The 27,674-nt window shown below is 49.3% G+C and overlaps 1 protein-coding gene across 2 annotated transcripts in view; it reads left to right on the forward strand.

Annotated features, from left to right (window-relative positions):
• The window catches only part of LOC115474227 (tRNA (cytosine(34)-C(5))-methyltransferase-like), a 358,438-nt gene that overhangs the window by 230,866 nt on the left and 99,898 nt on the right, over nt 1-27,674 (forward strand). For both annotated transcript variants that reach the window (XM_030209615.1, XM_030209607.1), the window contains exon 15: nt 23,414-23,549. In XM_030209615.1, the coding sequence (XP_030065475.1) occupies nt 23,414-23,549 (136 nt within the window). The remainder of the gene's footprint in view (nt 1-23,413; nt 23,550-27,674) is intronic.

Consider the following 27,674-nt stretch of genomic DNA (forward strand, 5'->3'; position numbering starts at 1 on the left):
TCCGTGGTATGCGGATCTCCGTCGGATGCTGGTGGAGGCTCCCTTTGCCTCTGGCGCCGAGCCTGTTGGTTCAGGGTCCAGTGAATATGGAGGATCCCTGCTGATTTGGTCTTACGGCCTGGCTCTTGAGAGGGCGCAATTGAGAGACTAGGTCTACTCTAACAAGGTCATCTCCACTCTCTTGCAGGCTGCAAGCGGTCTTCTTCCGCAGCTTTTGCTTGGATCTGGCGCAAGTTTGAGACGTGGTGTGTTTCAAAAGCGATCACACCCACGTGAGCTACAGTCTTATCGGTCCTGGATTTTTTGCAGGACGGCTTACAAAAAGGCATGGCTTACAATTCCCTTCGGGATCAAGTGGCAGCGTTGGCATGCTCCGAGGGAAGGTCTCTGACTTGTCCCTTGCTGCTCTTCCGGACGTTGTCCGTTTTTCAGAGGGGCGCTTCGGCTTGTCCTCCTCCTGTGTGATTGCCGTGTCCGGCCTGGAACCTGAGGCTGGTATTTAAGGCTCTTCAGTGTTCACCTTTTGAGCCACTTAAGCGAGCTTCGGGGAAGGATGTGACTCTCAAGATAGTCCTTTTGGTGGCCATGACATCGGCTAGACACGTATCTGAGCGTCAGGCGCTTTCCTCTCGGGATCCTTTTCTACAGTGCTCGGAGTAACGGTACGTACAGTGCCTTCTTTCTTGCCTAAGGTGGTTTCAGTGTTTCTCCTGAACCAACCCATTTTTCTACCTTCCCTTTCTAGGGAGGACTTTTCGGATTCCTTTGGGCAATTGTGTCTTTTGGATGTACGTAGGGCCCTGTTGCAGTATCTACACATGTAAAATGACTTCAGGACTTCTGGTTACCTTTTTGTATTGCTGACATGTGCTCGCCATGGGGGTCCAGCGTCTAAGGCCACTATAGCCCGTTGGCTCAGGGAAGTCATTTTTTCTGCGTATCTGCTTTTAGGACGGTCTCCTCCTGAAGCATTTAAAGCGCATTCCGTGAGAGCGATTTCCTCCTCTTGGGCTGAAACGGGTGTTCTTTCTCTTCATGAGAGCTGTCGTGCGGCTACTTGGGCTTCTCAGCTCTCGTTTGTACGGCATTACAGGCTAAATGATGTAGCGAAGCTGGATGCGCATTTTGGTGCGCAAATACTTGCGGAGTTGCCTGGTCCCACCCTACGTAGGGAGTGCTTTTGTACATCCCATCAGTTAATGGATTCATCTGCTATTGATGACAGGGAAGGGAAAATTAGGTTCTTACCTTGGTAATTTTCTTTCCTTTAGTCACAGCAGATGAATCCATGATCCCTCCCTGTCTGACTGTTTTTTTTGTTCAGATCTTTCATGCAGGTATTGTAGCTCCTCGGGAGGAGTTGAAGACAAGTTCTCAGAGTTTCTACATGCTGTTCTTTTGCAGGAGGTTGAGATCGTCCCTCCTTTGTTTGGTTATTGCTCCGGTTCTGGGGCGTTTGTTCACTGTGAGTAAAGTTTATGTTATGTTGCCTTTCTAACTCACTCTGCTTTGGAAATGTCATAAACTGAGGCAGAAGGGGCTGGCCGTCCAGAGTCACTGTGTCTTTCAGTGTTCTCTATCTCCACCTGCTGGTAGGCGGATACAACCCATCAGTTAATGGATTCATTAACTGATAAGAAAATTACCAAGGTAAGAACCTAATTTTCCCTTCTCAAAAATGGGATTCGTTTCACCCTGAGAACCTTGTTACCTTGGGTAAGATTTTGATTTCTCTAAGAATCATTTTCTGTCCCTTAAACCTGATCCCATCTTCCTGGATTAAATTGACCAACTTACAATTACTCCCTTATTTATTAGATTCATAAATTCTAGTCTAGCACTCAGTCATTTTCTTCAAATTGGAAAGTAGCTTCTATTAAGCCAATCTTGAAAAAGCTTATTCTTGGTCCATCTCTTCCTATTAATTATAAGCCTGTTTTGAATTTGTGCTTCAACTCAAAGATAGTGGAAAAAGCTGTTTTCCTTCAACTTAACACATTTATAGAGCAAAAATTGGTGTTACATCCTAGGAAGTTGGGTTTTAGGACTACTTGTAGTACTGAAACTATTTTGGCTTCTGTTCTGAGTGAGGTAAGGTCTCATTTAGACAGTCATTATCTGATGTTAGCTATTTCACTTGATCTTTCAGCAGCATTTGATTTGGTAGGTCATTCTCTGTTACTTTCACAATTAGAATCTTTGGAAATTTCTGGCATTGTTTTAAAATGGTTTCATTCTTTCCTAATGGGCTGCCATTTTCACGTTATATTTAATCATGTTGCTACGTCTGAAAAATATTTATTATGTGGTGTACCTCAACGTGCTATTTTTTGTCCTCTTATTTAATATTTGCCTAAGCCCTCTCGCTGCTCTTATTTGAGAGTTTTCTGTTTCTTTTCAAATGTATGCCAATGGCATCCTATTGCTCTAAAAGGTCAGTCCTCTCAACATCTATTTGCCGCCCCTTCAGTTTTGTTTGTGCATGATTGCCAAATGGTTTACGGATCACCGCCTTGTGCTTGCTTGCTTGCTGGCTGACTGGTCATCTTTCAATTCCAACTGCTCCACTTTTGCTTTTTGACACTTTGATTCCCCCAGTAAACACTTTCCGTTATTTGAGTTCACCTTGATTCTCATCTTAAGTACCTATAATCTAGCGAATGTCATCCAGATTCCCCCAAAGTTGACTCATACCCTTCTCTGGTGGACAGTCTGGTCAAATTTGACTCTAGGACTTACCATTCCAAATTCCACCTCAGAAGGTGTTGACAATGGATGCATCCATCCTGGGATGGGGAGCTCATGTAGATGGGCTTCACACTGAAGGCATGTGGTCTGCTCAGGAGACTCTGCTTCATATCAACCTTCTTGAGCTCAGGGCCATCTGTAACTCTCTAAAGGCTTTCAGAGATTGGCTGCAGAATCAGATTATTGTTATCTCAACAGACAATCAGGTTGCAGTGTTCTATGTAAACCAGTAGGATTGCACGGGATCCTACCACTTGTGTCGGGAAGCAGTGGGGATGTGGCAGTGGCCCTTCCTTCATGGAATCATTCCTCCAAGCCACCTACCTGCCTGGCGGACAGATTGAGCAGGGTGTTGCAACTACATGAGTGGTCTCTCTTCCAATCATGGGACACCCCCTCAGTAGATCATGTTGCTGCTCATCTCAACAATGTCCCTCAGTTCTGCTCCAGGCTCGGATCACACGGCAGACGTGTCTGATGCTTTTCTCCACCATTGGGGGGAAGGTCTTCTGTATGTGTGTCTTCCAATACCCCTCATAGAGAAGTCGCTGAAAGTCAAGAGAGATCAAGGAACCATGATCCTTACTGACTGAGGCAGATATGGTTTTCTTTTCTTCTGGAGTTATCCTCCAAGGATCCATGGAGATTGGAATGTTTTCCATCCCTCACCATGCATGAGGGTTCCCCTTCTGCAGCTCAGCCTCCCAATCCCTGGCCCTCACGGCTTGGATGTTGAGAATGTATAATTCAAAACCTTGAATTTGTCGAAGGGTGTGTGTTGCATCTTGTGGCTTCCAGAAAAGGTTCCAACAAGAGGTGTTACTTATTTAAGTGAAGGAGGTTTGCTGTCTGGTGTGAGCGCAGTGCCCTAGATCTCTTCTTGTGCCCTACACAAAAACTGCTTGAGTACCTCCTACACCTTTCTGAGTCTGTTTTGAAAACTAACTGTTTAAGAGTTCATCTCAGTACAGTTGGTGCTTATCACCGTGTAGGAGGCAAGTCCATCTCTGTACGGCCTCTAGTTGTTCACTTCATGAGAGGTTTGTTGTTAAAGCCCCCCATCAAACCTCCAGTTGTGTCATAATATCTCAGCATTGTCCTCTCCCAGCTGATGAAAGCTCCTTTTGAGCCACCTGGTTCCTGTCATCTCAAATATTTGACCTGGAAAGTTGTGTTCTTGGTGGTAGTCAGTTCAGCTCGCAGGGTCAGTGAGCTCCAAGCTCTAGTAGCTTATCCACCTTATATTAAATTTCACCATTACAGAGTAGCTCTCTGTATACACCCAAGTTTCTTCCTAACGTAGTGTCGGCATTCCATCTTAATCAGTCATTTTTTCTAAAACCACATACCCATCCTAGTGTGAGTGTACTGCATACCTTACACTGAAAGTGAGCCTTAGCCTTGTATCTGGAGTGAACTAAAGCCCATAGACAGTCCACCCAGCTTTTTGTTTGTTTTAACCCAAATCGGATGAGGGTATCTTGTCGGCAAATGCATCATTTCCAGTTGGCTAGCAGATTGCATCGCCTTCACATGCCCAGGCTGGGCTGATTCTTGAGGGTCATGTCAAAGCTCATAATGTCCGAGCCATTGCTGTGTTGGTGGCCCACGAGGTCAGCTTCTACAGGGGAGATTTGCAAGACTGCAATGTGGTCAACTGTCCACACATTCACATCTCGCTACTCCCTTGAGCAAGATATCCAACGTGACAGCCGGTTCAGGCATGCAGTTCTGCAGAATTTGTTTGGTGTTTAGAATCCAACTCCACCCTCCTAGGCCCTGTTTTCTTTTTCGAGCTGCACCTTCACAGCTAGTATGTATATAGTTTCAGGTTAATTAATGTTTAGACCTGACTTAATGTAAGCCGCATTGCGCCTGCTTATGTGGGAAAATGTGGGGTAAAAATGCACCAAATAAATAAATAAATTTAATTTTTAGACCTCAGCGTTTCAAGGCCCTATGTCCTAGCTTTGTTGTTTTTGATGAGCCTGATTAGGGATTCCCAGCTGTGAGAATAGGAAGGTGTGCTTGTCCTCAGAGAAAGCAAAGTTATTCACCTTGTAATGACTGAGAGCTTTACCTAAAGCTGGCAGGCAGAGCAGGGAAAGTTCCCATCTGTAAGATCCCCGGCCACAGCATAGGTTTTGGAGGGGGAGGGAAAACCTGGCCTGGCAAGAGGAAGAGAAGTGTCCCAAACAGGCAGACGCCATGCAATTTCAGAGGCAATCCTTGCAGCCAGACCAGGATCCTGATTTAGCCCAGGCGCACCTTGGCTAACTAAACAGTACAATATGGATACTCCTGCAGCTGGGAGGGGGAGGGGTACCAGAGACTAATAAGAGAGAGGAAGTAGGAAGTGAGTAGACGGAGATGGAGTGGTTTGATCAATCAGTGCTCCCTCCAGAGGCATCCATGCTTGAGGGAGAAGAGAGAATGGAAATACCTCCGGAGACTGAATAACATCCAACTGTGGGGAGGTTCAGTGACTAGAGAATTCTGTGGTGTTTTTTTTTTGTTTTTTTTTTTGCTTTCACAAAGTCCTGTGGGAGGACCAGTGTAAGTATTAACTGGTGCGAGGGAGGTGGAACCAGCCCAGCATTATAGTATGCTGTAGCTGTTTGCAAATGAAGTGAAAAGCCATTGACCAGTTTAGAGCTATAAAATAAACTTGTGTGAACTGTGAAATGAGCTATTTCTGAGCTTTGAGCTGAACTTTGGGAACGATAATCAGTGGGTAGTGCTTGAGGCTCTGTTAAGAGTTTATTTTGAGGAAGATAGGATTGCCCTCAGAAGAAGGGAAAAGGGTTTTTTTTTTTTTTTTGTTACATTTGTACCCCGCGCTTTCCCACTCATGGCAGGCTCAATGCGGCTTACATGGGGCAATGGAGGGTTAAGTGACTTGCCCAGAGTCACAAGGAGCTGCCTGTGCCTGAAGTGGGAATCAAACTCAGTTCCTCAGTTCCCCAGGACCAAAGTCCACCACCCTAACCACTAGGCCACTCCTGTTAGTTACTTAGGAGTTTTTTTTTTCTTCTCTCTCTCTCTTTTGCCAAGCCCTGCAAAAGAGACAGACTATTTGTCCAAGTGCTTTACTGAGGGGTAGAAGAGATGTGGAGTGCCTTCTTTTAGGATTTAACCACAGGCAAAACCCCCTGCTACGGAGTATTGTGTCATTTGGGAGAATGATCTCTACCCAGGATTATTGAGGGTTATTTGTTTTATGAAAAGCCAAACTGACATCCCAGCCTGGAACAGAGGATTGGGATTGCAGTAGTTTTTTTTTGTTTGTTTGTTGTTTGCTGTGTATTTTGAGACTTGCTTTGCAGCAGTCACCTATCTAAGGACAGGAAAAAGACTCCTTATCAGCTTCTCCTCAGCATTACAACCAAGTGACGTGCTACAACCTGTAGCAGGTGTTCTCCGAGGACAAGCAGGCTGCTTGTTCTCACTGATGGGTTGGCGTCCACGGCGGCCCAGGAACGGCAATTTTCTAGAGTAAAATAAACAAAACTTTGCCAGAGCCTTCCAGGGCGCGCGCATGCGCAGCCATCTTCCTGCTCAGTTTTCTTTTTCCGCATTGGAGAGTGGCTGCTTCGTTGGTCTCTCTCCTCTGGCCCAGAGAGAAAAAGTCTTCCTTTATGGAGTTTTTCTGCAGTTTTTCTCCCTCTTTCATCTCATTTTGTTCATCCTGTCTACAAAACTAAAAAAAAAAAAAGGAAGTCCCTTATTTCTTAGTTTTGCCCCTTTTAAGTTTCCTTTTGTTTTCGTCGCAGCCCTCTTAGGCTGCTCGTATGCGTTCTCTCAATTTTGTGCCCTTTTTATTGGCACAATCGAGAATTTTGAGTTCGCCGCTGCTATTTTTCCGTCCGTCATCGAGGACTCCCAGCGGCTTCAAGAAGTGTACTTGGTGCAACCGGTCGATCTCAGGTACTGATCCCCACGCGTGGTGTCTTCAGTGCCTTGGGCCCGACCATCGCCCAGACGCATGTAAATTGTGTCTTAGCCTTAAAAGGCGGACACAAGCGTCGAGAAAATCTCTTCAGGACCGTCTTTTTGGAGCTTCGACCGGTTCTTCGATGTTGACAGCGGTACCGAGGTCGGCGGCATCGATATCGGCACTGAAGATGGCATTGACTTCAGGAGTGCAGGTAATGGCTGTCCGGAGACCACCACACGCGGGGAGCAGTGAGCCGTCGAGTGGGTCTCCACCTGCCTCGAAGTCTCCTGCTGTGCAGACCCCCGGGACCGACCTCTCTCGGACCCGACCCCGAGGAGGCGTGTGGATTCCACATCCTCCTTTTCGGTACCGAGGAGTATCAGTGACGTGCATCGAGCAAAGGCGAAGAAGCATCGTCATCGGTCTCCTTCCAAGCATGGTACCGGGAGCTCCGGGGCGTCGAAGGATTCAGCACCCGTGAAGCGCCGACGCAGGGAGGACCGCTCACCCTCCATTCAAGAGGTGTCGGTCTTCAGACAGCCCGGTACCGCCTCCTCAACCTCCACCAATTCTTGCACCGACCCCGCAGCCTTGCTCGACAGCGACTCTAGATGAGTGCATCCCAGCCATTCTTCCAGGTCTTCTGGAAGGGTTGCTGCATCAGTCTGCTCCGGTACAGGGGGTGCTTGCGCCCTCCGTACCATCAATGGAAGTGGCAGCTGGCTCTAAGCCTGTGGTGAGGTCTCATGCCGGTGCCGCCTGCGGCATCGGCCTCGGCTGCCACCCAGGTCGACTCCCTGTCGACATTGCTGGAGGGAGCTTCATCGCCGCCGGCATGGGAGTCGACTTCTTGACATCGCCATCGAGAACATGGTTCCTCGGCGTCGAGACGGGCCCGGTTTCGATACTGCAGTTACGGAACTCTTGTCCAATACCAATGAGGATGCCTCGTGGTATGAAGGGCAAAATCCCAGGTATTTCTCTTCTGAGGAGTCTTGTGGTCTTCCCTCTGATCCTACTCCCTCACCAGAAAGAAAGTTTTCTCCCCCAGAGAGTCTTTCTTTCTCTTCATTTGTCCGGGAAATGTCTGTGGCTATTCCCTTCCCTGTGGTATCTGAGGATGAGCCCAGGACTGAGATGCTCGAGGTCCTTGACTATCCTTCGCCAACTAAGAAGTCATGCACGGTTCCTTTGCATAATGTGCTCAAGGAGACACTTATGCAGAACTGGATGAAACCGCTAAGTAATCCCACCATTCCCAAGAAAGCTGAGTCCCAATATCTGATTCACGAGGAATCTGAGCTGATGAAGTCGCAGTTACCTCACGACTCTATGGTTGTGGATTCCGCTCTCAAGAGAGCCAGGAGTTCTAGAGACTTTGCCTCGGCGCCCCCGGGGAGAGAATCTAGAACCCTGGACTCTTTTGGGAGAAAGGCATATCAGGCCTCTATGCATTCACGAACATTCACTTGAGGAACACGGTGAAGCAACTGGCGGACTTGGTTGATAAGCTCCCTCCGGAGCAAGCCAAGCCTTTTCAGGAGGTGGTCAGGCAGCAGAAGGGTAAATTCCTATCCAGGGGTGCTTATGATTCTTTTCATGTTGCATCCAGAACCGCTGCCCAAGGTATAGTGCTACTACTACTATTTAGCATTTATATAGCGCTACAAGGCGTACGCAGCGCTGCACAAACATAGAAGAAAGACAGTCCCTGCTCAAAGAGCGTACAATCTAATAGACAAAAAATGAATAAAGTAAGCAAATCAAATCAATTAATGTGAACGGGAAGGAAGAGAGGAGGGTAAGTGGAGGCGAGTGGTTGCGAGTCAAAAGCAAGGTATAGTGATGTGCAGACTCTCGCATGGCTGCGTGCCTCTGACCTGGACAATCGAGTTCAGCAGCGGATTGCGGATGTCTCTTGCCAGGGGGGGGGGGGGGGGATAATATTTTTGGTGAGAAAGTCGCGCAAGTGGTTGATCAGATCACTCAGCGGGAAACTGCTATGGACCATGTCTCCCGCCGGGGCACCTTCTGCTACTTACCTCATCAGGTAGACGATTTTTCTGGGGAAGGAAGAATGCTCCCTATGCTTATAACAAGCGTAGATACAATCCTCGTTCTCGACAGACTTCTCAGGCTCATCCCTAACGCGCTCGTTCTCGTCAACAGCATGCACCAAGACAGGCCCCTGTGGCTCCCCAGCAAAAGCAAGGGACGGGCTTTTGACTGGCTCCAGCTGAGCATAGCCGCTATAAAGGTGTCCGTGCCGGACGGCTTGCCAGTCGGGGGGTGGTTAAAATATTTTCATCAAAGGTGGCCTCTCATAACCTCCGATCGGTGGGTTTTTCAAATAGTCCGGTTAGGATACTCCCTCAGTTTGAAATCCAGACCTCCAAATTGCCCACCGGGAGCTCAATCCTTCAGCTTCCAGCACAGGCAGGTACTTGCAGATGTACTCTCCGTCCTTCTCAGCGCCAATGCGGTCGAGCCCATTTCACCAGACCAAGAAGGGCTGGGATTCTATTCCGGGTACTTGTGCAAAAGAAAACGGGGGGGATGCGTCCCATCCTAGACCTAAGGGCCCTGAACAAATTCCTAGTCCCACAAAAGTTCAGGATGGTTTCCCTGGGCACCCTTCTTCCCATGATTCAGGAAAATGATTGGCTACGCTCTCTGGACTTGATGCTTATACATACATCCCGATACTTCCAGCTCACAGGAAGTATCTTTGATTCCATCTGGGAGCACAGCACTTCCAGTATTGTGTGCTGCCTTTTGGTGTGGCGTCTGCGATCAGGGTCTTTACAAAATGCCTGGCAGTAGTTGCAGCGTCGCTATGCAGACTGGGAGTGCATGTGTTCCCTTATCGCGACGATTGACTGGTGAAGAACACCTCAGAGGCAGGAGCTCTACAGTCCATGCAGATGACTATTCAACTGCTGGAGCTACTCGAGTTTGTTATAAATTACCCCATCTTTTCCCTGTTCAGAAACTGGAATTTATAGGAGCTCTGCTGGACTCACAGACGGCTAGTGCCTATCTTCCAGAAACGAGAGAAATCTTCTGTCTCTAGTTTCCATGACTAGGGCGTCTCAGCAGATCACAGCTCGGCAGATGTTAAAACTTCTAGGCCATATGGCCTCCACAGTCCATGTGACACCCATGGCCCGTCTTCACATGAGATCAGCTCAATGGACCCTAGCTTCTCAGTGGTATCAAGCTGCAGAGGATCTAGTGGATGCAATCCAGCTGTCCACCTGTTTTCACAATTCCCTTCAGTGGTGGACAATTTGACCTTGGGATGTCCCTTTCAACTTCGTCATCCACAAAGAGTGCTGACAATGGATGCATCTCTCCTGGGGTGGGGAGCTCATGTCGATGGGCTTCACACAGTTTTGTCCCTCCAAAAAAGAGGTCTTCAGATCAATCTCCTGGAGTTGTGAGTGGTCTGGAACGCTCTGAAGGCTTTCAGAGATCGGCTGTCCAATCACATTATCCAAATTCAGAGAATCAGGTTGCCATGTTCTACATCAACAAGCAGGGGGGCAACAGATCTCGTCCCCTGTGTCGGGAACCTGTCCAGATGTGGCTTTGGGCTCGCCATTACAGCATGTTTCTCCAAGCCACTTACCTGGCAGGCATAAACAATAGTCTGGCCGACAGACTGAGCAGGATAATGCAACCTCATGAGTGGTCGCTCAATTCGGGCATCGTATGCAAGATCTTCCGAGAGTGGGGCACCCCCTCGGTGGATTTTTTGCCACTCAGGTCAATCACAAAGTCCCTCAGTTCTGTTCCAGACTTCAGGCCCACGACAGACTAGTGTCGGATGCCTTTCTCCTTCATTGGGGGAAGGGCCTTTTGTACGCATATCCTCCCATACCTCTGGTGGGGAAGACTTTGTTGAAACTCAAGCAAGACCGCGGAACCATGATTCTGATTGCTGGCCGCGTCAGATTTGGTTCCTTCTTCTGGAGTTGTCCTCCGAAGAACCGTGGAGATTGGGCTGTTTTTTCCAACCCTCAGAACGAGGGGGCGCTTCTGCATCCCAAGCTCCGGTCTCTGGCTCTCACAGCCTGGATGTTGAGAGTGTACAATTCGCTTCCTTGGGTCTCTCTGAGGGTATCTCCCAGGTTTTGCTTGCTTCCAGGAAAGATTCCATGAAAAGGTGCTACTTTTTCAAATGGAGGAGGTTTGCTGTCTGGTGTGATAGCAAGGCCCTAGATCCTCGCTCTTGTCCTACACAGACCCTGCTTGAATACCTTCTACACTTGTCTGAGGCTGGTCTTAAGACCAACTCCGTAAGAGTTCATCTTAGTGCAAGTAGTGCTTATCAACGTGTAGAAGGTAAGCCTATCTCTGGACAGCCTTTAGTTTGTATAATTATTTGGAAGCCCAGGCCTGAGACTTAGGTTCAGGCTCTAAAAATGACAAGAAAAGTACAGGCCTTTAGCCGAAATTTGAACTCTGAAGTTCCAGCAAGCTCCTGAGCTAAATGAGGAAGGACCATGCAGCAGAATGAGGAAGAAGTTAGGGTGCAGAAACCTCATAAACAGGATACAGATGGCTCCTCAAACTAGGTGTAAGGTCGTGCTTAAGTTTGTGGTTAAGCAAGCTAAAGATGAGAACATGTTCATGAGATGAAGCTACTCATTAGCATAAGCCAATCAGTGACAACCGTGACATAAATTAGATCCAATCAGATGGGCTTACTGTCATATTACTGATATCCTGTATGAACATATAAAAGTTAGTGTATTTCCTGGTTTAAGCTAGAGTGAAGGGTTGCCACTCTCTCTATCCAAGGGAAACCAATGTGACCAGAAGAATTGACAAATTACCTAATTGCTTTCCCTTGTAAAACCTTTAATTGGTAAAAGAAATTATAAAAGATTAGGATCTAGATAGCACCTGTTTGCAGCTGGAGAATTATATTCCTAGAACCAATTGATTGTACATGTCATTTGTATATCCTTTGGTGTCTTTGGGGGAGTAAATACATTTATAATCTTTAGAATTATAGTGTCTTTCCTTGTCTTCACTAATATTTGTTAATAATCTCTTGGGTTGGTTAAGGAATGGTAATTAATATTCTATTTAGAGATGGAGTCAGATTTTAGGTCCAATCAGCCTTCTTGAGGAGTTCTCTCTGGTACTAGACAGTTGAACTGTGGTACCAGGCAGAACCTAGGGGTCTCTAAACCCCAAAACAAAACAAGTTGTTCGCTTCATGAGAGGTTTGCTTTTGTCAAAGCCCCCTGTCAAACCTCCACCAGTGTCATGGGATCGTAACGTCGTTCTCACCCAGCTGATGAAGCCTCCTTTTCAGCCACTGAATTCCTGCGATCTGAAGTACTTGACCTGGAAGGTCATTTTCTTGGTGGCTGTTACTTCAGCTCGTAGAGTCAGTGAGTTTCAAGCCTTGGTAGTGCATGCTCCTTATCTCAAGTTTCATCGCAACAGAGTAGTCCTCCGCACTCACCCTAAGTTCTTGCCAACATTTTTTCCCCGTCCTCATACCCGCCCTGCTGAACATCAGTTGCACACCTTGGACTGCAAGAGAGCATTGGCCTTTTACTTGGAGCGGACAAGCCCCTTCAGACAGTCCGCCCAAATGTTTGTTTCTTTTGATCCTAACAGAAGGGGAGTTGCTGTCGGGAAACGTACCATTTCCAATTGGCTAGCAGATTGCATTTCCTTCACTTATGCCCAAGCTGGGCTGACTTTTGAGGGTCATGTCACGGCTCATAATGTTAGAGCCGTGTCGGTGGCCCACTTGAAGTCAGCCACTATAGAAGAGATTTGCAAGGCTGCGACGTGGTCATCAATCCACACATTCACATCTCACTACTGCCTTCAGCAGGATACCCGATGCGACAGTCGGTTTGGGCAGTCGGTGCTGCAGACTCTGTTCGGGGTTTAAGGTCCAACTCCACCCACCAAGGCCCATTTTTATTCTGTTCCAGGCTGCACTCTCAGATGTATCTGCTTTAGGTCAATCTCAGTTATGTCCTTGCCGTTGCGAGGCCCAATTGACCTTTTTTGTTGTTTTGAGTGAGCCTAGGTGCTAGGGATACCCCATCAGTGAGAACAAGCAGCCTGCTTGTCCTCGGAGAAAGCGAGGTTACTAACCTGTAGCAGGTATTCTCCGAGGACAGCAGGCTGATTGTTCTCACAAACCCGCCCACCTCCCCTTTGGAGTTGTTGTCCTTTAATTCTTGCTTTTGGATATAACTGAGCGAGACTCTCGCGCGACGGGCGGGAAGATGGCTGTGCAGTGCACGCGCCCCGTACGCTGGAAGGCTCTGGCAAAGTTTATTTTGCTCTGGAAAATTGCCGTTCCTGGGCCACCGTGGACGCCGACCCATCAGTGAGAACAATGAGCCTGCTGTTCTCGGAGAATACCTGCTACAGGTATGTATCTTCGCTTTCTCCGAGGACAACAGGCCAAGTATTCTCACATACCCTCCCACCTCCCCTAGGAGTTGTATTCCTTTGCTAATTTATCTGACTTAGGTATCCATGCTTGTGTGTTGGGAAGGCACCAGCACGTGCGCGGTGGGACGCTTCTAGAAACTTCTACATTACTCACTAGTCAGCGTCCGTGCAGAGCTCCGCCGGATGACATCATCCAACTGTGAGAATACTGGGCCTGCTGTCCTTGAAGAATACCTACTACAAGTTAGTAACTTGGCTGTACCTTTCTCTCCTCTGTCAAACCTCTCCTGTTCTTTTTGCTTGTCTGTATCTGTCCTATGAACCTCTTGCATATACACCTCTTTCCCATTACTAATGTTAGTCTGGTTGTGAGCCCTTGGGCCCTGGCCGAGGCCTAGTATAGGGGTTAGACCGAGGGTGGGCCGAGCAGGCACTACACACTACCCCAGCTACCAAGCCCTGTACACACACACGCAGCACCCAACTTGCACCTCAGAAAAGGGAAGATAGGGCAATCAGGTGGGCCTCACGGCTTATCTGGAACCGATTCACTCAGAATTCAAGCATGCGGGCCTCACAGCCTAACTGGAACTGACTCATATTTAGGGAGGGGAGAAAGAGACTAAACGAGGGGTCCCCCACGGGGACCGGAGCACCAGCAACACCCTCGGTGCTGTTAATCAAGGAGAAAGGGAAGCATACACAGAAACACGTCAAGCCGTAGCCCACCTCACACAAAGAAAGTGAGGGACTGTAATATACTGTAGGCAGAGGCCCTCAGCAAACAGGGAATGGAAAAGTCCGCAACACGGAGTGCGGAGCCTAACACACGCACAGAAAGGGGCAGGGCTCTGTAATACAGGAGGTAGTACAGCAAAGAAAGGACTGAAACAGTCACAAAGGGAAGACTGCAGTAAACAGATAACTGCCAGAAGCAGAGAAGCTCTGCAGACAAAGGGTTAAACCAAGCTCAGCACACAGACAGCAACCAGAGGCAGGGAACACTGCAGACAACTGGAGTACAATGAAAAACAAACAAACAATCCCCACAGAGAGAAACAAAGGGCAGGACCTGCCAAGCAGAAAACAAACATAGCACCAAGGGAACTCTGAAGGAAGGGAAGCAAAACAAACGGAACCGGAACAGAACAAGGAGGCCACACAGCACCAGAGCAAACAGAGAAACCCAGGTGTAATGAGAGAGGTAATTAGACACAAGCAGGCAGCAGCTGGCAGACAGAGACAGAGCAATAGAAAACTGCAAGCCAGGAAAGGAGTAACAGCTCCACACAAGCACAGAGCTAATAGCTCAGGCAGTGGAATCTGAGGACTGCTGTTCTTGCCGTAACGTTCTATTGAGCTCTGCTCTGCTTGCTTCGGCTAGGCAGTTCCTCGATTGTCAGTCCCTCCTCTGTTCTTTTCACTCAGTCTGTGTTTTATACTATCAAGCTGAACTTAATAGAAAGTTATGGCAAGAACAGCAGCCCTCAGATTGAAGTCCATTATATTGGGATGTAAATTGAAAGAAAGAGGCAATTAACAACCCACTGGGAAAAGAAAACATCTTAAGATGAGACTGCTTTTGACATCAGAGAAAGTCGTTTAGACTGTTTTACTGGACATTGAGAACTTTTTGGTTAGAAAGAGAATCAAGTAATATGGTATACAGAGAAAGGAGTGATAAACGGTGTTGTTAATGCATGAGTTAGAGTTTGCTTGGGAACATGTGGTAGTTTGAATCACTCATACTGTGGATTTAAACTAATTTAATGTCAGTATGTTATGAATGTGTGTGAATGAACATGTGAGGGTGAGGGAGTTTTAATGTTTTATAAATTTGTAAAGGAATAAAGAATAACAAAATATTACAAATAGCCAAAGTTACTAGGGTAATTAATATATTATTGTAACGTTTTGAGGTAATTTCTCACAGAGGTAGGAGGGTGTAATATAGTTTAAGTGGAACTTTTTTGATGATCTACTTTTCTCCGAGGACAAGCAGGCTGCTTGTTCTCACTGATGGGTGACGTCCACGGCAGCCCCTCCAATCGGAAACTTCACTAGCAAAGTCCTTTGCTAGCCCTCGCGCGCACCGCGCATGCGCGGCCGTCTTCCCGCCCGAAACCGGCTCGAGCCGGCCAGTCTTCTTTTGTCCGCACTCGGTACGGTCGTGTTTCGCCGTGTCGGGCCCCGGAAAGTTGACCTCGCGCGTCCAAATTGTTTTTTGAGCGTGTTTTTTCTTCGGAAAAGCTTTTTCTAAAGTCGGGAAGTGCTCCGGAAACCCTCCACCGGGTTTCGTGTCAATCCTCCCCGTACTTCCAGCTTTTTGCCCCGGTAAGTTTTCTTTCGTCGTCGGGGTAGGCCTCTTTTTGGCCTCGGTCGAGATTTTTCTCCCTCTAAATTTTGGTGCTTCAATTTTCGCCATTTCGGCTTTTGATTTCGCCGGCGTGATTTTTCCGCCCATGACATCGAAGCCTTCCAGCGGCTTCAAGAAGTGCACCCAGTGCGCCCAGGTTATCTCGCTCACTGATCGACACTCGTCGTGTCTTCAGTGTCTGGGGGCCGAGCACCGCCCTCAGAACTGCAGTCTGTGTTCCCTGCTTCAAAGGCGGACTCAGGTAGCGAGACTAGCCCAGTGGAACGTGTTGTTCTCGGGCTCTTCGTCGGCATCGGCACCGGGATCTTCGAGTGCATCGACGTCGTCAGCGTCCAGACCATCTTCCTCGGCCGCCCTTGCATCGAGCGCATCGAGGCATCGGGCCTCTGCATCGGCGCCGAGACATCGGATAGCTGCATCGACGTCGGTGGTACCAGGACCTCGTCTGCTGATGTCGTCGGACGGTGGTGCATCGGGTGGAGTGCAGGTGAGGGCTGTCCATTCCCCTGCTGGTGGCGGTGAGCCCTCGGGTGGGTCTCCTCCTACCCTGAGGGCTCCTGCGGTACAGCCCCCCCGAGATCGACCCTCTTCGGTCTCGGCCCCGAGGAAGCGACGGGTGGATTCGACGTCCTCCTCGTCGGTGCCGGGGAGCTCCGGTGACATGCTTCGGAAGAAGTCGAAGAAGCATCGACACCGGTCCCCTCCCCGCGTCGGCACCGAGAGCTCTGGGTCGCCGAGGGAGTCGGCACCCAGCAGGCATCGGCACCGAGAGGACCGCTCACCCTCTGTTCAGGAGGTGTCGATGCGCTCCGCTCTGGACAGCCCGGAACAGCCTCCACGCCCGGAACAGGTACTGACGTCGACGCCTGCATCGACCTCCATGCCTTTCTCTGCAGCCGCTCTGAACGAGAGCCTCCGGGCCGTTCTCCCAGAGATTCTGGGGGAGCTGTTGCGCCCTACCCCTCCGGTACCGGCGGTGCTTGCGCCTCCGGTACCGTCGAGCGTGGCGCCGGCTGGCCCATCGCCCGGGGTGAGGTCCCCGACGTCGGTACCGCGTGCGGTGCCGACTGCGGCCACCTCCCAGGAGGGCTCCCCGACTACGTCGGCGGAGGGAGCTTCGCCGATGCGGGCGAGGGAGTCTACCTCTCGACGCCCCCATCGTGGACGTGGCTCCACGGAGTCGAGCCGGGCCCGGTTGCAGACGCAGGTCCGTGAACTTGTGTCTGACACCGAGGGTGAGGCCTCGTGGGAAGAAGAAGAAGATCCCAGATATTTCTCTGACGAGGAGTCTGAGGGTCTTCCTTCTGATCCCACTCCCTCTCCTGAAAGACAGCTTTCTCCTCCTGAGAGTCTGTCTTTTGCTTCCTTTGTCCGGGAGATGTCTACGGCCATCCCCTTCCCGGTGGTTGTGGAGGACGAGCCCAGGGCTGAAATGTTTGAGCTCCTGGACTATCCTTCTCCACCTAAGGAAGCGTCCACTGTTCCCTTGCATCATGTCCTAAAAAAGACATTGCTTGCGAACTGGACGAAACCTCTAACTAATCCCCACATCCCCAAGAAGATCGAGTCCCAGTACCGGATCCATGGGGACCCAGAGCTGATGCGCACCCAGTTGCCTCACAACTCTGGAGTTGTGGATCTGGCCCTAAAGAAGGCTAAGAGTTCTAGAGAGCATGCTTCGGCGCCCCCGGGCAAAGACTCTAGAACCTTAGACTCCTTTGGGAGGAAGGCCTACCATTCCTCTATGCTCGTGTCCAAGATCCAGTCTTACCAGCTCTACACGAGCATCCACATGCGGAACAATGTGCGGCAGTTGGCGGGCTTGGTTGATGCTCTTCCCCCTGAGCAAGCCAAGCCTTTTCAGGAGGTGGTCAGGCAGCTGAAGGCGTGCAGAAAATTCCTGGCCAGAGGAGTTTATGACACTTTCGATGTTGCGTCCAGGGCCGCTGCTCAAGGTGTGGTGATGCGCAGGCTCTCATGGCTGCGTGCCGCCGACCTGGAGAATAGAATCCAGCAGCGGATTGCGGACTCGCCTTGCCGTGCGGATAACATTTTTGGCGAAAAAGTCGAACAGGTGGTAGAGTCTCTCCACCAGCGGGACACCGCATTCGACAAATTCGCCCGCCGGCAGCCTTCAGCTTCTACCTCTACAGGTAGACGATTTTTCGGGGGAAGGAAGACTGTTCCCTATACTTCTGGCAAGCGTAGGTACAATCCTCCTTCCCGACAGCCTGCGGCCCAGGCTAAGCCCCAGCGCGCTCGCTCTCGTCAGCAGCGCGCGCCTCAGCAAGGCCCCGCGGCTCCCCAGCAAAAGCAAGGGGCGAGCTTTTGACTGGCTCCAGCAGAGCATAGCCGACATCCAAGTGTCAGTGCCGGGCGACCTGCCAGTCGGGGGGAGGTTGAAAGCTTTTCACCAAAGGTGGCCTCTCATAACCTCCGATCAGTGGGTTCTCCAAATAGTCCGGCAAGGATACACCCTCAATTTGGCCTCAAAACCTCCAAATTGTCCACCGGGAGCTCAGTCTTACAGCTTCCAGCACAAGCAGGTACTTGCAGAGGAACTCTCCGCCCTTCTCAGCGCCAATGCGGTCGAGCCCGTGCCATCCGGGCAAGAAGGGCTGGGATTCTATTCCAGGTACTTCCTTGTGGAAAAGAAAACAGGGGGGATGCGTCCCATCCTAGACCTAAGGGCCCTGAACAAGTATCTCTTAAAAGAAAAGTTCAGGATGCTTTCCCTGGGCACCCTTCTCCCCATGATTCAGCAAAACGATTGGCTATGCTCTCTGGACTTGAAGGATGCCTATACACACATCCCGATACTGCCAGCTCACAGACAGTATCTGCGATTTCAGCTGGGCACACGCCACTTCCAGTACTGTGTGCTACCCTTTGGGCTCGCCTCTGCACCCAGGGTGTTCACAAAGTGCCTAGCTGTGGTCGCAGCGGCGCTTCGCAGGCTGGGGGTGCACGTGTTCCCTTATCTCGACGATTGGCTGGTGAAGAACACATCCGAGGCAGGAGCCCTGCAGTCCATGCAGATGACTATTCGCCTCCTGGAGCTACTGGGGTTTGTGATAAATTACCCAAAGTCCCATCTTCTCCCAGTGCAGAAACTCGAATTTATCGGAGCCCTGCTGGATTCTCGGACGGCTCGCGCCTATCTCCCAGAGACGAGAGCCAACAACTTGTTGTCCCTCGTCTCGCGGGTGCGAGCGTCCCAGCAGATCACAGCTCGGCAGATGTTGAGATTGCTGGGCCACATGGCCTCCACAGTTCATGTGACTCCCATGGCCCGCCTTCACATGAGATCTGCTCAATGGACCCTAGCCTCCCAGTGGTATCAGGCCGCTGGGGGTCTAGAGGACGTGATCCACCTGTCCACGAGTTTTCTCGAATCCCTGTTTTGGTGGACGATTTGCTCCAATTTGACTCTGGGACGTCCCTTCCAAATTCCTCAGCCACAAAAAGTGCTGACCACGGATGCGTCTCTCCTGGGATGGGGAGCTCATGTCGATGGGCTTCACACCCAAGGAAGTTGGTCCCTCCAAGAACGCGATCTACAGATCAATCTTCTGGAGTTGCGAGCGATCTGGAACGCTCTGAAGGCTTTCAGAGATCGGCTGTCCCACCAAATTATCCAAATTCAGACAGACAATCAGGTTGCCATGTACTATGTCAACAAGCAGGGGGGCACCGGATCTCGCCCCCTGTGTCAGGAAGCCGTCAGCATGTGGCTCTGGGCTCGCCGTCAGGGCATGGTGCTCCAAGCCACATATCTGGCAGGCGTAAACAACAGTCTGGCCGACAGGTTGAGCAGGATTATGCAACCTCACGAGTGGTCGCTCAATTCCCGTGTGGTGCGACAGATCTTCCAGGCGTGGGGCACCCCCCTGGTGGATCTCTTCGCATCTCAAGTGAACCACAAGGTCCCTCAGTTCTGTTCCAGGCTTCAGGCCCACGGCAGACTGGCGTCGGATGCCTTCCTCCTGGATTGGGGGGAAGGTCTGCTGTATGCTTATCCTCCCATACCTCTGGTGGGGAAGACTTTGTTGAAACTCAAGCAAGACCGAGGCACCATGATTCTGATTGCTCCCTTTTGGCCGCGTCAGATCTGGTTCCCTCTTCTTCTGGAGTTATCCTCCGAAGAACCGTGGAGATTGGAGTGTTTTCCGACCCTCATCACGCAGGACGACGGGGCTCTTCTGCATCCCAACCTCCAGTCCCTGGCTCTCACGGCCTGGATGTTGAGGGCGTAGACTTTGCCTCTTTGGGTCTGCCAGAGGGTGTCTCCCGCATCTTGCTTGCTTCCAGGAAAGACTCCACTAAGAGAAGTTACTTCTTTCATTGGAGGAGGTTTGCCGTCTGGTGTGACAGCAAGGCCCTAGATCCTCGCTCTTGTCCTACACAGACCCTGCTTGAATACCTTCTGCACTTGTCTGAGTCTGGTCTCAAGACCAACTCCGTAAGGGTTCACCTTAGTGCAATCAGTGCATACCATTACCAAGTGGAAGGTAAGCCGATCTCAGGACAGCCTTTAGTTGTTCGCTTCATGAGAGGTTTGCTTTTGTCAAAGCCCCCTGTCAAGCCTCCTACAGTGTCATGGGATCTCAATGTCGTTCTCACCCAGCTGATGAAACCTCCTTTTGAGCCACTGAATTCCTGCCATCCGAAGTACTTGACCTGGAAGGTCATTTTCTTGGTGGCAGTTACTTCGGCTCGTAGAGTCAGTGAGCTTCAGGCCCTGGTAGCCCAGGCCCCTTACACCAAATTTCATCACAACAGAGTAGTCCTCCGCACTCACCCTAAGTTTCTGCCAAAGGTCGTGTCGGAGTTCCATCTGAACCAGTCAATTGTCTTGCCAACATTCTTTCCCCGTCCTCATTCCTGCCCTGCTGAACGTCAGCTGCACACATTGGACTGCAAGAGAGCATTGGCCTTCTACCTGGAGCGGACACAGCCCACCAGACAGTCCGCCCAATTGTTTGTTTCTTTTGACCCCAATAGGAGGGGAGTGGCTGTAGGGAAACGCACCATATCCAATTGGCTAGCAGATTGCATTTCCTTCACTTACGCCCAGGCGGGGCTGGCTCTTGAGGGTCATGTCACGGCTCATAATGTCAGAGCCATGGCTGCGTCGGTAGCCCACTTGAAGTCAGCCTCCATTGAAGAAATTTGCAAAGCTGCGACGTGGTCATCTGTCCACACATTCACATCTCATTACTGCCTGCAGCAGGATACCCGACGCGACAGTCGGTTCGGGCAGTCAGTTCTTCAGAACCTGTTTGGGCTTTAGGATCCAACTCCACCCCCCGAGGGCCCTGTTTGTTCTGTTCCAGGCTGCACTCTCAGTTAGTTGGTAAATTTTTTAGGTCAATCTCAGTTATGTCCTCGCCGTTGCGAGGCCCAATTGACCATGGTTGTTGTTTTGAGTGAGCCTGGGGGCTAGGGATACCCCATCAGTGAGAACAAGCAGCCTGCTTGTCCTCGGAGAAAGCGAATGCTACATACCTGTAGAAGGTATTCTCCGAGGACAGCAGGCTGATTGTTCTCACAAACCCGCCCGCCTCCCCTTTGGAGTTGTGTCTTCCCTTGAAATGTATTGTCTTGCTACATACTGGACTGGCCGGCTCGAGCCGGTTTCGGGCGGGAAGACGGCCGCGCATGCGCGGTGCGCGCGGGCGCGCGAGGGCTAGCAAAGGACTTTGCTAGTGAAGTTTCCGATTGGAGGGGCTGCCGTGGACGTCACCCATCAGTGAGAACAATCAGCCTGCTGTCCTCGGAGAATACCTTCTACAGGTATGTAGCATTCGCTTTATGGGTAGTGCCTCACTGTAACTGTCAAACCGATTTTCTTTTCTTTTTTTGGCATATAATCCTTCCTCCATAACCAAGTCCCCACTGTATTATCACGATTGTTTGGGCAATGAAGATCCCAGTGTAAGAGGTTTGCAAGATGACTTCAGCTGTTTTCTTGTAGTATCTCCTAAATTTTCTCCCATCCCCACCAAATACATTAAAAAAAAAAAACCTGGCATTAGCTAGTTATTTGCTTCCCAAGTGGCATCTTTAGTTATGTATTGCCCATCATGCATGGATGTTTGGGGCCAAACACAGAAAAGGAGTATCCAGTCTTAAATATCAGTGTGAACCATGAAAAAGCAATCAGAAAATATACACAAATGTTGAGAAGTCATCAAATAAAATGTTAAATATGCAGAAGAAACAAAACAAGAAATACAAATAGTTATAACCTATTAAATAAAATGTGGTGGGTTGCCAAAAGGTCCAAACTGGTTTCCACACAGTTATTAATGTGAAACAACATCAGGGTGGCTATTGGCTTGGCTGAAACTGTGTACCACTTCATTGAGAGTCGATGTTCAAGTGCAGCATGTGGTTTTAAGTGACCTGTAGATAATGGGGCTCATTTTCAAAGCACTTAGACACACAAAGTACCATAGGTTACTATGATGCTTTGTATGTCTAAGTGCTTTGAAAATGAGCCCTTGGATGGGATTCTTTGCCTTGTTCCAAGTATATGGTATACGGCCCTGATGTTTTGACACCAATACCTGATAAATCCCCTGAAGAAGGCAACCTGCTGAAATACATTGTGCATCTTTTATGTGGTGTAAGGATAACAGTGAACTGATAGTGGGCAGTTTTAAACCATATTGGACTTTTTGGCAACCCATGTATGTGTTTTATGTATTATTGTATGACTATTTTGTATTTATCTGATTGTTTTTCTTTGCTATGTAACATTTTATTTGATGACTATTTGTTTGATATTTGTGACCATCTCAGAAAAAGGTGACTGAAATATCAAATCTAAAATGTTGTTTGGCTGATTCTTTGATGTCATAGGTTCATAAGCAGTCTGAAAAACTTACATCTTTGAACTTCTGCAACTTTTTAATTTTTTCCCACAAAAGGATTGGGGCTTGCAGTGTTGTATTGCAAATTGTTTGCTCTAACAAAATTCATCGTCAACGGGGATGTCCCCAGTTACATGCTGAATATGATTGACTTGCCAGCCAGAAATGCTGACCCGTCCTCAAGATTATATCTCACCTTGCACTATCCCAGCTGGAAAGGCTGTAAGCACGGATCTATTCAGGCGTCAAGCTTTCCTTTCATCAGTGCGCACCTATGGAATGCACCAGTCAGAGAGACTACCTTACCTTTCGCAAGGCACTAAAAACGCATCTGTTTACCAAAGCATTTTCTCCGAGAACAATATAGGACTATCGCCTCTGCCAGCTGGCATACGCGGATCCTGTTTAGACCTATTCTTTTGTACTGTTACATGTAAAGTATCTTTTCTTTCTTGCCCTTCTACTCTGCTATTCTCATTTGTATCTGATATCACCTAGAGTTCTCTCTCTCTCTCTCTCTCTCCGGTTTATGTAAGCCACATTGAGCCTGCATGTCTGTGGGGATAATGTGGGGTATAAATACATAAATAAATAAATTAAAACTTCATTTTTTGTGTGTCTAGTGACTTTAGTCATCTTTTCCCAGAGATGGTCACATTTGTGTATATTTTCTGATTTCTTTTTTGTAGTTCATGCATGGATGTGTGACTGTTCCCTTGCTCACTTTTCTTAGAAAAAAAGATTAAGCTTCAAATGGTTTTCATAAAACTCATTTTAGCGAAAGCCTTTAATCCTTGGGAAGCAGTGTCAGTACCCTTTATGCACAATCCCTTATGTAGGATTGTAGAGTAAGTTAGTGGATAAAGGCTTCACTGGCTGACACATCCTGAGAGCTAGGGTGGGAAAAGCAGCAAGAGGTCTGTGCAGCAGATTTAGGAGTCATTGGGAATAATCTAGTTCTTAAATTTAAAAGTTAATATTTAGGTTTTGAGATCTGTGTGGCACTTAAATTAAGAGCTGACCGTTGTTTTGCAGGAAATTTTATGCTCTGGATCCTTCTTTCCCCAAGATGAATTTACTGACTCGGACACAAGAAGGAAAGAAGAGGCAGCTGTACATGGTCTCTAAGGAGCTCAGAAATGTGCTGCTGAACAATAGTGAAAAAATGAAGGTAGCATGATTATGGTTTATTTTCTGAAAATTTGCTGTTTTGAGTCCCAAAGCATGTCATTACAGGATCAATGCGTGGGTCTCAAACATAGCCAACAAATATAATAAAGCATGAACAAATGATAAAGGCAAACAAGAGACCTTAACATAATAGTAGACATACTAGGTCAGACCAGTGGTCCATCTAGCCCAGTATCCTGTTTCCAAACAGTGGCAAAGCTAGGTCACAAGTAACTGGCAGAAACCCAGTTATTACCAACATTCCATGCTACCAATTCAGGAGCAAGCAGTTGCTTCCCCATGTCTGTCTCAATAGTAAACTATGGACTTTTTCTCCAGAAACTTGTCCAAATCTCTTTTTAAACCCAGATACGCTAACCGCTGTTACCACATCCTCCAGCTTCCAGAGCTTAACTATTCATTGAGTGAAAAAATATTTCCTCCTATTTGTTTTAAAAGTATTTCCATGTTCCCTTATTGTCCAGATGCCTGCCTTATGCTCCTCCACCTGCATATTATTATTTGTTACATAGTAGATGACGGCAGAAAAAGACCTGCACAGTCCATCCAGTCTGCCCAACAAGATAAACTCATATGTGTATTCTTACCTTGATTTGTACCTGCCTTTTTACATTTGTACCCTGCGCTTTCCCACTCATGGCAGGCTCAATGCGGCTTACTTGGGGCAATGGAGGGTTAAGTGACTTGCCCAGAGTCACAAGGAGCTGCCTGTGCCTGAAGTGGGAATCGAACTCAGTTCCTCAGTTCTCCAGGAACTGAGTCCACCACCCTAACCACTAGGCCACTCCTCCAAATAATCACTAATTATCTAACGTCACCACATATAAGAACTTGTGCAGCCTGACCAGCTCAGTATTTCTGTCTCCAGCAGATGGTAAGTGAATAGCCAATGCAGCCAGCTGGTAGGGCAGGTGGTTGGGTCTCTGATGTTGATGTAGAGGTTCTGGTTGGCATACATTTTAGTGCAGGACCAAGAATTGGAGCTTCCATGTAGGTCTGGTCTCTGGTCAGTATTGTTTGATCCCAGAAGTGATACATTGGTCCCCCCAGCTTTCCCCACTCCCTAGTTCCATTCTCTTACTCAGGGCCGGTCTTAAGGCGAGGCGGCCGCATAGGGCCTCACGCTCAGGGGGGCCCCGCGCAGCGCGCCTCAGGTCGCCCTGCCCCGACCGCCCGAGCACCACTCTCCCTCCCAAGTTCAACAACGCGCGACGGCGACGTGGTGGGGGCAGTCCGCCCAGATGTCAGTGGGTTGGGGGGGGGGGGGTGCTCCGAGTCCGCTCCCGGCACTGCTCGTCCTGGCTGTCCTGCCTTTAAAAACCCAATTTGAAACGCTGGAGTAACAGGCAGCAGCGCCTCGCGTCTGCCCTTCTACTAAAAATCTCTTCGACGCGTCATTGGGCCTTCCCACATTGAGTCCCGCCCTCCTCTGAGGTAACTTCCAATTACCACGAGGGCGGGCGGGACTCAATGTGGGAAGGCCCAATGACGACGACGAAGAGATTTTTAGTAGCAGGGCAGACGCGAGGCGCTGCTGCCTGTTACTCCAGCGCTTCAAATTGTTTTTTTTTTTAAGGCAGTGAGGGTGGTGGGCCTGGGCGGCAGGAGAATGGAGCTGGTAGGTGGGGAGGGACTCAGATGGGAGAAGGGTGTGGGGCTCTCAGGTGGGGGAAGGGTGGGGTGGGGAGGGGGTTCTCAAATGGGAAGGAGACTGAGGTAGAGAGGGGGTTCATGGATGGGAGAAGCAGAAGGGGGTGGGGAGGGGGTTCTTGGATAGTTGAAGGGGACGGGTGGAGAGGGGACTGGGGTTCTTGGATGGGAGAGACTGGGGAGGGGGTTCTTGGATGGGAGAAGGGGACGGGTGGGGAGAGTACTGGGGTTCTTGAATGGGAGAAGGGGACTGAGGTGGGGAGGGGGTTCAAGGATGGGAGAAGGGGATGGGGAGGGGGTTCTTGGATGCTTGAAGGGGACGGGTGGGGAGGGGACTGGGGTTCTTGGATGGGAGAGACTGGGGAGGGGGTTCTCGGATGGGAGAAGGGGACGGGTGGGGAGGAGACTGGGGTTCTTGGATGGGAGAAGGGGACTGAGGTGGAGAGGGGGTTCTTGGATGGTTGAAGGGGACGGGTGGGGAGGGGACTGGGGTTCTTGGATGGGAGAAGAGGACTGGGTTGAGAAGGGGCAATATGGGAAAATGGGGGCCATGCCTGGGGCTGGTGGGAAAATGGGGTATGCGTGGGTCAGGTGGGAGAATGGTTCTGAAAAGGGGGGCCCTAATACAAGGCATGTGGATGAAGGGGGCTGGAACTGGGGGCTGAAAAGGAGGTTAGGTGGGATAAGAGGCTGGAGACTGAAAAGGGACTGGGGGCTGAAAAGGGGACAGGGAGAAGTGGCTGGGGGCTGAAGCTCGGGACTGATGGGAGAAAAGGGCTGGGGCTGAAATGGGGGACGTGGGATAGTGGGGCTGGAACTGGGGGCTGAAAAAAAGGGGCGGAGAGAGGGGCAGATCCTGGATGGGGGAGCAAGAGGGAGGGCAAACCCTGGATGGATGGGAGAGGGAGGGGAGGGCAAATGGTGGATTGAAGGAGCAGAGAGAAAGGGCAGACAGTGGATGGAAGGGATAGAAAGGGCAGACAGTGAATGGATGGGGGAGAGAGAGAGGGCAGACAGGGGCACAGATAGAGGGCAGATGTGGATGGAAGGAGCAGGAAGAGAGGGCAGACATTGGATGGAGGGGACAGCAGAGAGGGCAGACACTGGATGGCAGAGAGAGACCGAAGACAGATGATGGATGGAAAGAAGACAGTGAAAAGAAGATGAGGAAAGCAGACACCAGAGACAACAAACTGTAAATAAAATATATATTTAAATTTTTTTGCTTTAGGATAAAGTAGTATTGTAGATATGTTAATAAATGTTTATAATAGAACATGCAAACAAGGTAATCTTTTTATTGGACTAATTTTAATACGTTTTGGCTAACTTTCGGAGAACAAAACCCCCTTCCTCAGGTCAGGATAGGATACTGTAACAGTTATACTGTTTTGACCTGAGGAAGGATGTTTTGGCCTCTGAAAGTTAAATATATTAGTTCAATAAAATGGTATTTTATTTTCTATATTTGTTTTATTTCTATTTGTTAATTTGTAAAGTGGTGATTGGTATTTGTTAGTTTTTTTCAAATTTACATCTGCTGTCTTTATATTTTGCACAGTACTAGAGGACATTTTCTGTTTCTGTGGTGTTGCATTGTATGCAGAGTCTGGCATCTTGGGGTTTCATTTTATTTTTTGTCTAAATAGAAAGTTTATGATTACTTATTCTATAGTGGATTAGGGTGTATCTGTGTTTGTGAAAAAGACATGGCTTTCAGTTGGCACTGACTGCAGGATCGACAAGCCCTGGAGCTGGGGGCCTTGGAGCTCGGAGGGAGGGGTGGCGGGCCCTGGAGCTAGGGTGGGGGCAGGGCTAAGGTGGGGCCCCATCAAATTGGTCTGCATAGGGCCCCGCACTTGCTAAGACCGGCCCTGCCCTTACTCTCCTCTCCTCAGTTTGGCTAGGGGTAAGCAGAGGCAGCTTGGGTGAAAAGATAAGGGAGCTAAATTTTTTTAAATGAAAGCAAGCAGGCACGTGTTTCAGATCGGGGGGGGGGGGGGGGGGGGAGTTGAGCAGTGCAACAGTTCCCTGGCACTGTGCTTTGTGGTCGGTGCAATATATAGCTACAGCATCAAGGTGAGTCCCACCTTTGGGGCAGGCCATGCACAGCAGGCACTGTGCTGTGGTCTCAGCAGAATGGGAGTTAGTGTGGGCAGTTTATGTTAGAGATGTAATGGAAGCCTTGGTGCTAGTTTGAGTGCAGAGTATCCCTCTGCTAGGAAGGTTAAGAGCAAGGATTTCCAACTATTTAGGAGCTGGTCAGCGGATCTGGAGTCAAGCTAAATCCAAAGTTGGGGGATGTGTCTGTGAGCTGTTGGCATGTTGAGAGACCTGAAGGCCATGGGAAGTCATCTGGTCAGATCACCCATACTGTTGCTAGAGGCAAAGGATGCCATAATCCACCAGGGAGAGAGATCAGGTCCCCTTGTGTTTGCTTTTTCACTACAGTTTG

This window comes from Microcaecilia unicolor, chromosome 1 (assembly GCF_901765095.1).
Source record: "Microcaecilia unicolor chromosome 1, aMicUni1.1, whole genome shotgun sequence".
In the NCBI taxonomy this organism is placed as follows: domain Eukaryota; kingdom Metazoa; phylum Chordata; class Amphibia; order Gymnophiona; family Siphonopidae; genus Microcaecilia; species Microcaecilia unicolor.